The following is a 12,219-nucleotide window of genomic DNA, read 5'->3' on the forward strand; positions in this document are numbered from 1 at the left end:
ACACTAACATCAAAGGTGCCGACAGAGAGTTGCGCTACTGTATATACTATGCTTCCACCATGGCCTGCAAGTGGAGTTTAAATTTCTAGCTTCCACGAACGATATCGTAGTCGTACTCTGAAAAAGTTGTCAAGTGTCAACTGGATTTTGGATTGAATTATGCGAGAAGAAAATTAAATGAAGCGTTATATCACTTACGCGCTTGTCGGTATTTTGCAGGAACCATATTAAACCTGCAAATTTTGATTTTCTTGATCGATCTCGAGATCGAATATTATGGAAAACAAAAGTAGCAACAACTTTATCAGTTACGTAGGATTAGAGGAGCACGAGCTACAGGTAATTGTCAACTGTATTTAAATTTGTATAAATATTCTCTCTTTTAATTAATCTCGGCTTGTTATATAAGCTCTCAATCAAGCTCGAAATTAGAGAAGCATCTGAATATTCAAATCGCTAATGGACATAACCCTTTTGTAGACCTTTAGTTCCAGCCGACGTAATTCATTAGTTGAAAATAGCATAAAATTATTGCCAGGAGAAGTTCTTATTGCCGAGGCGCAAAGTGTTCTTATGTTTTTACCCGTTAGTGATCTAAAACAAGGTATATCTGGTGTTTTATCAGTCACCAATTTTAAACTTACCTTTGTTACCAGTGGTGATTCAAATGGAGAGGTATATATACACGAAACGATATGTAACTTTGCAATCGTTGATTTGATTATCAAAGCGTGAACCGATATTTAGACATGATATTCAAGAATCCGTGTTACAGAATGTTACTCGCCAACAAAATCATTTGTATGGATATACGGATACGTGTTTGACAAATATCGATGAAATTTACATTATGATAGGAGATAAGAAAAGGAAGTTAGTTCCTGGTAATACAGTACCATCAAAAGTAAAAGGGATATTTATTATTTGCAAAGTAAGTTTTCCATAACATACATAAGATCGATCATGTATTGATATTAGAACGCTCTCTGATAATAGAATGAGTGTCGAAAATCGATTCTCTAGCTTAGAAATTGCAGAGCACAAACTAATGATTGTTTGAAGTCAACAACTAACTTTGTTATATATAAACATTTACAAACGTTTACAAAGAAGAAAAATTACGTATTGCATTATGAATTGCAGAATCTAAGAACATGGTCGTTTTCTTTCAAATTTTCACCTCTTGGACATGGTAAGAATCTTCTGACTGCACTACTACATCATGCTTTTCCTAGCAGGCACCAACTGTTATTTGCCTACGATTACAAGTTAGTATTACACCATCAAAGAATTACAAATATTATTATATTATTAAAGTTACACTGTTAAAAAGATCCTCTCTTCTTGTAATATAATATACAACGTATGTGCATAGCACACACTCACATGTGCGCTCAAAATAAATTTTTGTATATCTAATTACAGAGAGGCTTACTACAGTAGTCTTGACAAAAATGTACAACTGTTTCGGGATATTTCAGACTGGCAAAACGAATTGAAAAGAACGTTGTGTAGCGACGAGACGAGAAAGGGCTGGAGATTATCTATGGTTAATGCCAAGTTTCAACTTTGTCCCAGGTAACTTGCTCATTATACGAATACATTTATATAGTTTGCATAATTAACGTAATTACGTACACATTTGAAACGAATTCGTTGAAACCGAATTTTAATTCCGTTATCTCTGTAGTTTATCGCAATATGTAGTGGTACCTGCGTCTGTGACGGACAGTCAGTTGACAGATGCAGCTAGACATTTCCAAGGTAATAGACCACCAGTATGGTCCTGGACGAGTTCCCATGGTGCAGCATTAGTAAAAATGTCTGAATTATTACCAACAATTACAGAGAGGATGCAGGAGAATATTATGTTTGAAAATGTTCGTAAAAGCCATCCTCAAAAGATACCACCGGTTGTTATCGAATTGAATAAAGAAATTAATGTAAAGTTAATAGCAGCAAGTTTCACTAAATTTATTAATTTGTGCACACCAGGTAAATCTTTATCATATGCCATACTAATATTTGCAAGTGGAACTAGATTGCAAAAAAGAAAATGTCTATATATTTATTTCAGAAAACATCAGGCAATTCTGGATTCAAGATAATAATTTTTATTCATTGTTAGAAAACACAAAATGGCTTAAATACATATCGTATTGCCTACAAAAGACAGTTGAAGTTTGCGATCGTCTTAATTTAGGAATTTCCGTCATCTTACAAGGTAGTTGTTCAGATAATCTGCTTGCAGACGTAATGTAGCGGACGTAAAGGAATCTTTTAACAGAAGTAATCGACTTATTGACGTTATCGTGTGGAATGGAAAAGTCGAGAGTTTATCAAAGTCGACTTGTGTCATAAACGAAAATCGTTTTTAGAAGGTGCTGCTAGAGACTTGTGCTGCGTTATATCAAGTTTAGCGCAACTGTTGCTGGATCATCACTTTCGTACTATAGCAGGCTTTCAATCGTTATTACAAAAGGAATGGGTCGCTGGTGGCCATCCGTTTTGTGATAGATTAGGCCACATCGTGAAAGCTAATTCAGAAAAGGTACGCAAGTTAGAACTTGGCTTACCATTGAGAAACACTTAAAAAACTTGAGATACTAGCAATGGCAAATTATCTTGATTTGATTTACACAGTCTCCATTGTTTCTTTTATACCTCGACTGTGTGTGGCAATTGTGTCAACAATATCCAACAGAATTTGAATTTACGGAAACGTACTTGACCACACTATGGGACGCGGCACATGTTTCCATTTTTGATACCTTTATCTTTAACTGTGAGAGAGATCGGGCAGTGGCAGCTATGGTAATAAATCTTATTTGAGGTCATCCTCTTCTGAGAAGATCTCCATATGTGAGATCGATAACTAATAAGCTTACGAGCATTACATAACTTGAATTTTTCAGGATCCCAACACACCTCTTGTACTTCGTAGCGTTTGGGACTGGCGAGAACAATTCAACGATCAAGACATCTTGTTGTTTTATAATCCTTTATTTATTCCCTGTAGTTCCACCAACAACAAGATAAAAACGGAAAATGAAACAATTATAAAGCCTTTGTATGCGGTTTCTAGTCTCGAGCTTTGGACGCAATGCTATTTTCGTTGGATACCGACACTTGAAATTCGTAACGGCGGACAAAGACATATCGAACTTTACATTAGGTTACTTCAAAACGACATAAATCAACATGGAATAAACGAAAGTTGCGTTTCATCGATAGATAAGGTCGGTACCTGTTCTCTTCATACAAATATCGATAGCTTTTATCCCTTTAGTAACAATAGGTCAGGGAATACTGTAAGTGCGCCGATTATGAATAGTTCGATCCTTCTAAGTGAGAGTTTATTAGACGCGCAATCAGTAATAACTGCGATCGATTGACAGTATCTCAACACGCTGTTTTTACGGCATTCGAAATGCGTACCTGATTACATTCCCTTTCCTTCTAGCATAAAACAAGATGTTTGTTTCGAAAGATCTTTCTAACAGATATAACTTGTCAAAGCATTTTTGTAAAGGAAAGGGCATTTTCCAGGAACATTGGCTACATTTACACCGTGTATTTAGGCCTATATAATAGGTGTCCTTTGTTTATCCTAAGTAAGTAAGTTAAACAAAAACACCTATCGTATAAGTCGTAGATTAAGTACACAGTGTAAACGTAACTATTATAGGTATATTTGACTCATCAGATCATATTTTTCAGCCATTATTCAATGTAAATTTGTATTAAAGAATAGGAGCTTTATAAAATATATGTCCATGAGAAATTAGAGTTACGTTGCATTATTGAGAGCAGCTCGAGTTCTTTTCTATGTAAAACCGGTTTTACATTGGTTGCAAGCCGATCGACAGCCAATCTGAAGCTTGTATTTTGAAATCAACGCTTCATATTGACTGTCGCAACAAACTTGCGATCAGCTTGCAACTAATGTAGAATCAGCTTAAAGCGATAGGGATATTTATATCTTGAATTTTATAAATGCTATTGGCGGACGTTAGCAAAAACGGATTAATTTTACACACACACACACACACACAATCTCAACAAATACCAATTATAAAGCCGGTTCTACATTAGTTGCAAGCTGATCGTAAGTTTGTTGCGACAGCCAATCTGAAGCTTGCATTTTGAAATCAACGCTTCATATTGGCAACAAACTTGCGATCGGCTTGCAACTAATGTAGAACCGGCTTAACACAATTGTTATAATTTTCCATTCAACATAACTGTAGTATAATATAATAATTATATTATTGAATGAGAGGAAATTATAACTAATAGTTATGTTATTGTATTTGGTGTTTGTTGGGATCATAGACATAATAAGAATAGACTGAGCGTGTCCTCTACTTTGGCATGAAAATCAGGTAAAAAAAGGACAGAGAGCAGATGCCATGTAGCTTTCTTTCTCTGCTCGAGCATACTCAACTATTTCTCTACTTTCTTTTTTTTCACATTATTTTACTCCCCCCTCCCCTCCCACTCTTTCCTCGTCAGAAAGAGAATGCTATACGCATGGAAGAGATAACATTGTGTGTGCAATTTGCAAGTATCTCTCTCTGAATCGGGTCTTTAAAGAGAAATAAAATGTGTTAAATACAGAAAGATTCTTGCATTTAAGAACAACTGTCTTAAGTACAATCTTAAGATGTCATAAGTTAATCCGAGGACTATTAGCGTCTTAAGACATTAAGATAGTTTTAAAATAAAAACTAAATATCGTTATCCAATGTTTAATGTTACATAGTTGGTAGCCTTAGTCTTATCGACATTCATAGACAGAGACGGCGGAGATTCAGAGAAAGATGCAAATTACACACACCATGTTATCCCTTCCATCCATTTTCTGTCCTTTTCTAGGTTGCAGTCAAGTCTCACTACAAATGCTTTGAAGCGTTTGGTTGATCAATTAGAATTTTATAAATTGACCAATCAAAAATTGCTTTAAAACTTTTGTAGCATCTCGTTGATCATACCCTTCTTCATGTTTCAAACCTCACGCTCGGTCTATTCTTATTGTGTTTGGGATAGGATTAAAGAAAATATAACATCTGTACATAAATCTCAATGAATGAAAATAAAGAAACAGGTGTCTGCATGTGTAGTTTGATACCTTTGGAGACATCTATGTTGTTACGAATTGATAAATAAAGTTTATAATTGAAAATTTGTCGAAGAGTATCTCCTAACCTACAGTAATCAGTATTATGAAAAGAATCTAAGAGTCAAGTTTATGAATCGATGATGAGACGATGGTCGACGGTAATATATATTAGTACAGTAATTTATACCAATTTATACTCGCTTCTTATCCGTCACAATGTATGTAGATATATGTAGAAACACATTAAGGAGATTCTCGCGTTTGTTGAAATATAAAAAAAGTCTATAATATACATGTAATACAAAAGTTAATATCAATAATATTTAGAAAAAATTTCATTAACTTTCACCATACCATTTTGATAATATTTAATTATAAATTTAGAATTTTACATTACAAGTTGAAGGTATAACTTTATTCTATAGTTATTCTTTTAAATTGAGACACTTGTGTATAAGACAGCAATTTCAAAATCGTTATAATTATAAAGTAAACATTTAAGTTTGTTCTCGTAAAGTTTCATTTAGATTCACCAGTTCACAAGAAATTTATATTCTTCAATGAAAAAAGCTAAAATATATGTCAAATGGACGATGTGTATGTACATTAAATGAGCATCTTACAACTTTTATTTTGTCATTTTGAAAATATTTAGTAACATAAAATTAACAATAATTATGTATAATGACATAAGATATTGTTAGTATTAATTGTTTTACACATTATTATGAATAAACTGTCTATTGATTAGGAAGCCTGAGAATCTCCTTGATACGCATGCACTCTGACCAATCAAATGTCTCTGCAATATTCAAGAAATACAATATATATCTTATCCCACTTCCATACTCTTATACACTACGACTTTCTTCTTCTTCTTAGTTAATGGCTCTTGCCTCCATAGACTATGCGGAGACAATACAGCCAGATCACGTAAAATTTTCTTGTAGCGATGAGAGTCAAATGTTCAAAGAAATTTCGGCGCTATATGTATACGTTTTGCCACTGTTTTCGAAATCTCGATAAGCTCGATTCTCAGGAAGACTAGTGACAGGAATGTATTATATTCTTGGAACGGAATTCTTGGATATCTATTATATCCTATGTATCATACATAGATATTCTACGTATGATACTGAAGTATGACACCACTTCACTATCATACATTTATGTATTATACGTCACATAACTTAATTTTTTAATTCGATGATCTTATTTAGATGTTTTGGACTGGCAAAATTTATTTTACTGCGATATCAATAATATGAGGATAATATGTAATTATATTGGAAATTAATTAGAAAATTATGGCATAATCAGATTATATGTACTTTCAAATTAAATCCACGCGATCATAACAAAAATTACAACGAATTACTAATATTATTATATACCAAATTCATGTATATACTGCACTTACATTTTGAATATTATTTCCTTTCCGTTTTTTATTTGCAAACTACATTTTTAATAAAACTGGAAAGTTTTTGGAGTTATTCCCAATCAGTAATATACTTTAAGACTTCAAAAATCTAAAAACATTGTTTTTTTAGTCAATAAGATTAAATTAGGGGTTAGGGTTATGTTAAAAGTATCATACAAGTTTGATACATATTTATACGTATTAAACTTCCAGAATATGTATCAAACCCAACCCTGATTAGCGATCTAATGCTGCTTTTTCATACTGACTCGATGCTCATTTTCAGCGTCAAAATGAATTATGTGATCAAAATTGACGCTTGATATTCGACAATTTCTATCACGTGACTTATAGCGGCCTGACAGGGTTTGCACCAACTTGAGTTGGAAAATGTTTCACTATTGGTTAACGTTACACACTCTACCAATAGGAGAGCACGAAACATCATTACTTCAACCCAACTAAGTGCAAACTGGACCGAAAACGCCATTATTTTGACGCCGAAAATGAGCGTCGAACGTCGGCATGAAAAAGCATCTTTATTTATTTCTCTCTCTATAGAAATGACGCGAAACAGGTTGGTATTCATAATCGATTCTTACATTTAATAGAATCGCATGATATCCAATGACGCGATATCCAATGACAGTATACCTTTAAAATGAAAATATCGGTAAAGCTGTACACTCATTGGATATCGCGTGTCGCCCGCGACGAACATCGCGTTGGTTTGTCGAAGGCATAAGTCTGAGCACAAGAATTGTCGTAACATTTACTTAGGCCTATTTTACAATAGAATCATCAGCAGTAAAGTCCATGGCACATACAAAAACGTAAGGTCATAACACGTAATCAGTAAGCGAATTGCCCAATCATGATAGAAACCATAAGAACCAGTAGCGAATCCAATCTTACGATTTCCTTACTGATTACATGTTACGGCCTTATGTTTTTGTATATTGTATGAGCTTAAGCCATAAGAGATTAATCAATCATAACCAATTATTTTTCTCACACTTAACTGGGACTGGCCAATTACTTATGGCTTACGACTTGCGACTCTATTGTAAAACAGGCATAAGAGACTTACGTTTTAGACATAAACTTTGGCATATGACGTACGATTTATTGTCGTCTCTTGGAGATACGGCAATAAATTGTACATCATACGTGAAAACTTGTACGTTACTTACGTCTACAATTTGAGTCTAAGTAATTGTTACGACAATTCTTGTGCTTATACCCTATGTAAGTGTTAGGGTATATCCACACAACTTGCATAGCTGCATAAACATATACATAAAGTAAATTATCCAATCACATTTTACATACGTCTTTATAAGAGAAATGCGATTGGATAATTTTCTTTATGCATATGTTTATGCGACTATGCAAGTTTGTATGGATATATAAGTCTTACGACAATTCTTGTGCTCGGATATATAAATCAATGCAAAGATTGTATTAGGATGCGCCTAGCAAACGAGAATGGATTGAAATGAATTGAAATGGATTCAGATTTTCAGAAATATTCATGAATGTTAAAATGAATTATTAGTTATTGTTTCTGAGCATTTTAGAATAATGACTATAATTTCTATCTCATCGCATTGTCTAAAAATAGATGACTTTTAAATTATTTTGACACGCAATAGAAGAAACAAGTTATGTTTGTCTATAATCTACATACACAATCAAGAGGAATACCTACATGGTTTTCGATTACAATATTTATTCTAAATTGAACAAGTTTGATTATCAATGATGTGATTGAGAGCGAACCTTGATTTTTGTATGTTCTTAACTATATGTTTTGGGGGGATTATTAACATTTTCGGATCAATTGCGTTAATGTCGACAACCATATCGACACGTAATTATTATTTCTGAAATTAATTCATTCGTTTGAAAAATATATATATTAGTTCAACATCTTAATACTTAGACCGTAGTGGCGCTTCGGATTGTAATGTTATTTAATATGAACGGTCTTGTTTCCTATCTTATTGTTTATAAACGTGCGCTGAAATAATGCGTTATTCTCGATACATATCGGTTATTGCGAAAAATTATTGCTAAGGTCTCGGTAGTCTAAAGGCTCAGGACGCTCGCACGGAATGCAAGAGATCCGGGTTCGACTCCCGGCCGAGGCAATATTTTTTCGCAATAAGTTTATGATTAATTTGGGGAATTTTGGGGGAATTATTAACATTTTCAGATCAATTGCGTTAATGTCGACAATCATATCGACACGTAATTATTATTTCTGAAATTAATTCATTCGTTTGAAAAATATATATATTAGTTCAACATCTTAATACTTAGACCGTAGTGGCGCTTCGGATTATAATGTTATTTAATATAAACGGTCTTGTTTCCTATCTTATTGTAATATTTCCACCGTTTTTGTTTACATTGATAATGATCCAACAGGGATCGAAACGTTTGTTTCGTTTTGTTTGTTACCAGTAAATTAAAGTTTATATTTTCATTTGGATAACATGTTTTATTTATTAACGGTTTAAAAATTTTTATTTTATAACAATTGTTTTAGGCTCGTAGCCCTTCCTTTTTTTTAAATTTATTGAGCCTTATTACTATTATAGGTTAAAATGAATGCTTTTCTGAATGCATTTTTATTCATTTATAGGAATTGCATGGAGTATATTTCTATGCCTTTCAATCTGAAAATAATATTAGCTTTTTTGTGCATTGTGAATACTATTCAATTCAAAATTTTGTGAATAGGAAATGCAGTTTTTCAATCCAATTGCATTCAATTGAATCTAATTGAATCCAATTGAATCCACAATTAAATCCAAAAAAGTATTCGCTATTTAAAATACGCATTCGGATAGAAAAAAAATTTCAATCCATTTTAATCCATTCTCATTTGCTGGGCTGTCAACGCGATGCTACAAATGCTTTAAAGCAATTTTTGATTGGTCAATTTGTAAAATTCTTTTTTCTAATTGGTCAACCAAATGCTTCAAAGCAATTGTAGACTTTGACCTTAGCATCTTAAAATATTATTTAAGACAGACATTTTTAAAATAAAAACAGACTATGAATAGCGCCCCATGTTTCACGTTTCACAGTTGGCAGCCTTTGAACCTTAGGGACTCCGCACAATAAAAAGAATAAGGAACAGTGAATAGAGAATAAGAATTTTAATTATTGTGGAATACATGATTTCTGATAAGTTGAAATTCTTATTCTCTGTTCTCTGTTTCTCTATTCCTTTTATTGTGAGCCTCTAAGATTCAAAGGCTGCCAACTGTGAAACGTGAAACGTGGAGCGGTATTCATAGTCTACTGTTACTTACACGACATTCATAGACAGAGACGGCGGAGATTTGGAGAGAGATGCTTGCAAACTGAGCACACCATGTTATCCCTTCCACCATGGTTCGCTCCCCAGTTCGCCTTAGCGCGCTCTCGGAGGTTTTGGATAGTCGGGACCCTCTTGATATTCTGGGTTACATCGTCCTGGGTAGATACTTTGAAATACTCGGGACTGTTCCGGAATCACAGGGCCTGCCAAAGCCCGACGAGGCCACTTCGTTTCCCATCTGACTGCGTAAAGTTTAAAAATAGTTAAATACTCGTTGAACCACCGCGCATAAATTGCCTTGGATTTAATTTCTCCGCTCGAATGAATCTTGTGTTCATTTAAAGAAGAGACTGAACCTTACCGATTATGGCTTCAAAAGTTACGCTTTCCCAGGCTCTGGGAACGGATGGGAGCGATTATAGTCACCGACAAAAAATCGCGACACACTACCAAGTCAGGTAAGAAAACGCGAAAGAAGCGCAGAAATTACTTTTTCATTATTTTCATTCATCCAATAATATAATAATATCAATTTACATTTGGTACCTTTTTGAACAACTGCATATATATATATATTTTTTTTTCTTTGTTTACACCAACTATTAATTTATATCATACATATATATACATATTTTTTTGTGTATATCAATCGCGTCAAATGAAAAAAAATTAGAATTATGTAGTTCTTATGTTGTTCTTATATATTAGGTGTTGGAATTAATTCGTAGCGTTTTACAAGTGATGGGAAGTACTTTCATTAATGTATTTTTTAATGCTCATGTGAAATAAATAACATTCTTTCATTTAAAAACGCTACGAATTAATTCCAACACCTAATATAATATTCTATATAATATTAGATGGGATCTATATTCTATATAATATTAGATGGGAAAGACTTTGAAGTAAAAATTACATTGTGAATTAATATGAATTATAAAATATGAGATATAAAAGGATATATATCAAAACTTTTTTGTTAAAATTTATAAAAATGTATTTGTTTCAGTGCGACTAACAAATCAAGACTGAAGTATTGTATATTTTTTCACTATCTATTATTTTTCGTCATGCTCGCCAAACTATCCGCAGACATATTAGATCATCTGGATATATTTATTTGGGAAATCGAGGAGTTACAAGTACCACAGGTATAATAAAATATCTTAATATAGATGTAAAATTCGATATAATCGTTGTTTATAATTGTATAATCTATATTTTAAGCAATTATGATATGAAACTTTAATAAAAAATATCTTTGTAGACTCGTAAAGTTAATGCAATAAATCATGTACTTCTGTATATTTTGTCTTTTCCTTTATAACATATGTCATATTTAGATTAGCGATATTGAATGTATGATGAGTTTTTTAATCATCCAACGAATTAATTTTCCTTCTGTTTCAGCCATTATGGTGGGAGTATATATGGTGCATTAGTTTGTCGTTATCTTTTTTCGCTCTCTCTGCGATTAAAAAGAATAGGATTAAAACTCTGCAAAAATATATGATAGGTATCATCTTGTTAGGTTATGGCCCATTAGGTTATGCTATAGTTTATTACTTCAAGGATGTCTGGACATATTTAACTGTAGGCAAATCTGATGACATTCATTTGTGGCAGGTATGTTCATTTTTTAAATGTCATTAAATATCCTTAACTAAACTTTTTGTTTAAACAAAGATGTGTGTATTAATTATATTTGCAAGATTTCCTTATGAAAAAAAGGAATTTTATATTTCTTGTATTTTGTTTTTAAACATAAGACAATCATACTTATATTATTTTACTTTTCAGAGTCTGCCATATGGTGTACTTTGGTACGCTTTTATTCTTTTAGCTTCACAAGTTCATTGTTTTTCTTTGTACTTTTCTTGGAACCTGCTAGTTGCATGGAGAACAAGAGGTGCCAAAAGAATGGACTAAACTCAAGAGGCAACTGTAACTATCCACAAATTACATTATGGACATCTATTTTGACTATGAGCCATGTTTATTGTTTGTGATAAAAAAGGAAAGATATATAATTGTTGTACAAGAAACAGCACTCAGACTCTGTAAAAATTATACGTGTGAGATGTATATAAATGAAAGAGTATCATTGTACTCAACATGTATATATGAAAATACACCGACGCACAAATTAGGTTTATATTTTTTCAAACGTTGGACTTTTTGTGCCATGATTCCTATTTGCCATCTCTGTGACACGTAGCAAATATTCTCTCTATATTATTTTTAAAAACTCCATATCTCAATGTAGATTGCGTAGAGTATCATATGTTCATAAAAGAGTATCTATGTATAAAGTATATTAGATACATTTCTGAATTACAA

At 32.8% G+C, this 12,219-nt stretch overlaps 2 protein-coding genes across 5 annotated transcripts; both read left to right on the forward strand.

The window, feature by feature from the left end:
• Positions 1–51: 51 nt before the first annotated feature.
• On the forward strand, positions 52–5,185 carry LOC105154391 (myotubularin-related protein 10-B). 4 transcript variants are annotated; one of them, XM_011069883.2, is made up of 11 exons: positions 53–339; positions 481–675; positions 776–931; positions 1,144–1,268; positions 1,426–1,578; positions 1,691–1,764; positions 1,849–1,995; positions 2,078–2,224; positions 2,379–2,551; positions 2,644–2,814; positions 2,916–5,185. In XM_011069883.2, exons 1-11 carry the CDS (start codon positions 277–279, stop codon positions 3,393–3,395), a joined length of 1,884 nt encoding a protein of 627 aa, XP_011068185.1. In that variant the 5' UTR covers positions 53–276; the 3' UTR covers positions 3,396–5,185. The 4 variants fall into 4 exon arrangements, with proteins under 4 accessions (XP_011068184.1, XP_011068185.1, XP_011068183.1 ...); XM_011069882.2 differs by having other exon boundaries at positions 52–339; positions 1,691–1,995; positions 2,382–2,551; XM_011069881.2 differs by having other exon boundaries at positions 54–339; positions 1,691–1,995.
• A 4,732-nt stretch (positions 5,186–9,917) lies between these two features.
• On the forward strand, positions 9,918–12,046 carry jagn (jagunal). The gene is made up of 4 exons (XM_011069885.2): positions 9,918–10,337; positions 10,889–11,030; positions 11,290–11,505; positions 11,680–12,046. The coding sequence occupies exons 1-4, from the start codon at positions 10,246–10,248 to the stop codon at positions 11,806–11,808; spliced, it is 579 nt and encodes a 192-aa protein (XP_011068187.1). The 5' UTR covers positions 9,918–10,245; the 3' UTR covers positions 11,809–12,046.
• The last annotated feature ends 173 nt before the right edge of the window (positions 12,047–12,219 follow it).

Source organism: Acromyrmex echinatior, chromosome 11, assembly GCF_024713525.1.
Source record: "Acromyrmex echinatior isolate Ae372 chromosome 11, ASM2471352v2, whole genome shotgun sequence".
Taxonomy (NCBI): domain Eukaryota; kingdom Metazoa; phylum Arthropoda; class Insecta; order Hymenoptera; family Formicidae; genus Acromyrmex; species Acromyrmex echinatior.

Bases quoted from the DNA above. Each gene is read 5' to 3' on its own strand.
- LOC105154391 (XM_011069881.2), top strand. From the start codon at position 277: ATGGAAAACAAAAGTAGCAACAACTTTATCAGTTACGTAGGATTAGAG. The intron at 1,269-1,425 runs GTTAGTATTACA...ATCTAATTACAG, and splicing joins TTATTTGCCTACGATTACAA to AGAGGCTTACTACAGTAGTC. The intron at 1,579-1,690 runs GTAACTTGCTCA...TTATCTCTGTAG, and splicing joins AAGTTTCAACTTTGTCCCAG to TTTATCGCAATATGTAGTGG.
- jagn (XM_011069885.2), top strand. From the start codon at position 10,246: ATGGCTTCAAAAGTTACGCTTTCCCAGGCTCTGGGAACGGATGGGAGC. The intron at 11,031-11,289 runs GTATAATAAAAT...CTTCTGTTTCAG, and splicing joins AGGAGTTACAAGTACCACAG to CCATTATGGTGGGAGTATAT. The intron at 11,506-11,679 runs GTATGTTCATTT...TTTACTTTTCAG, and splicing joins ATGACATTCATTTGTGGCAG to AGTCTGCCATATGGTGTACT.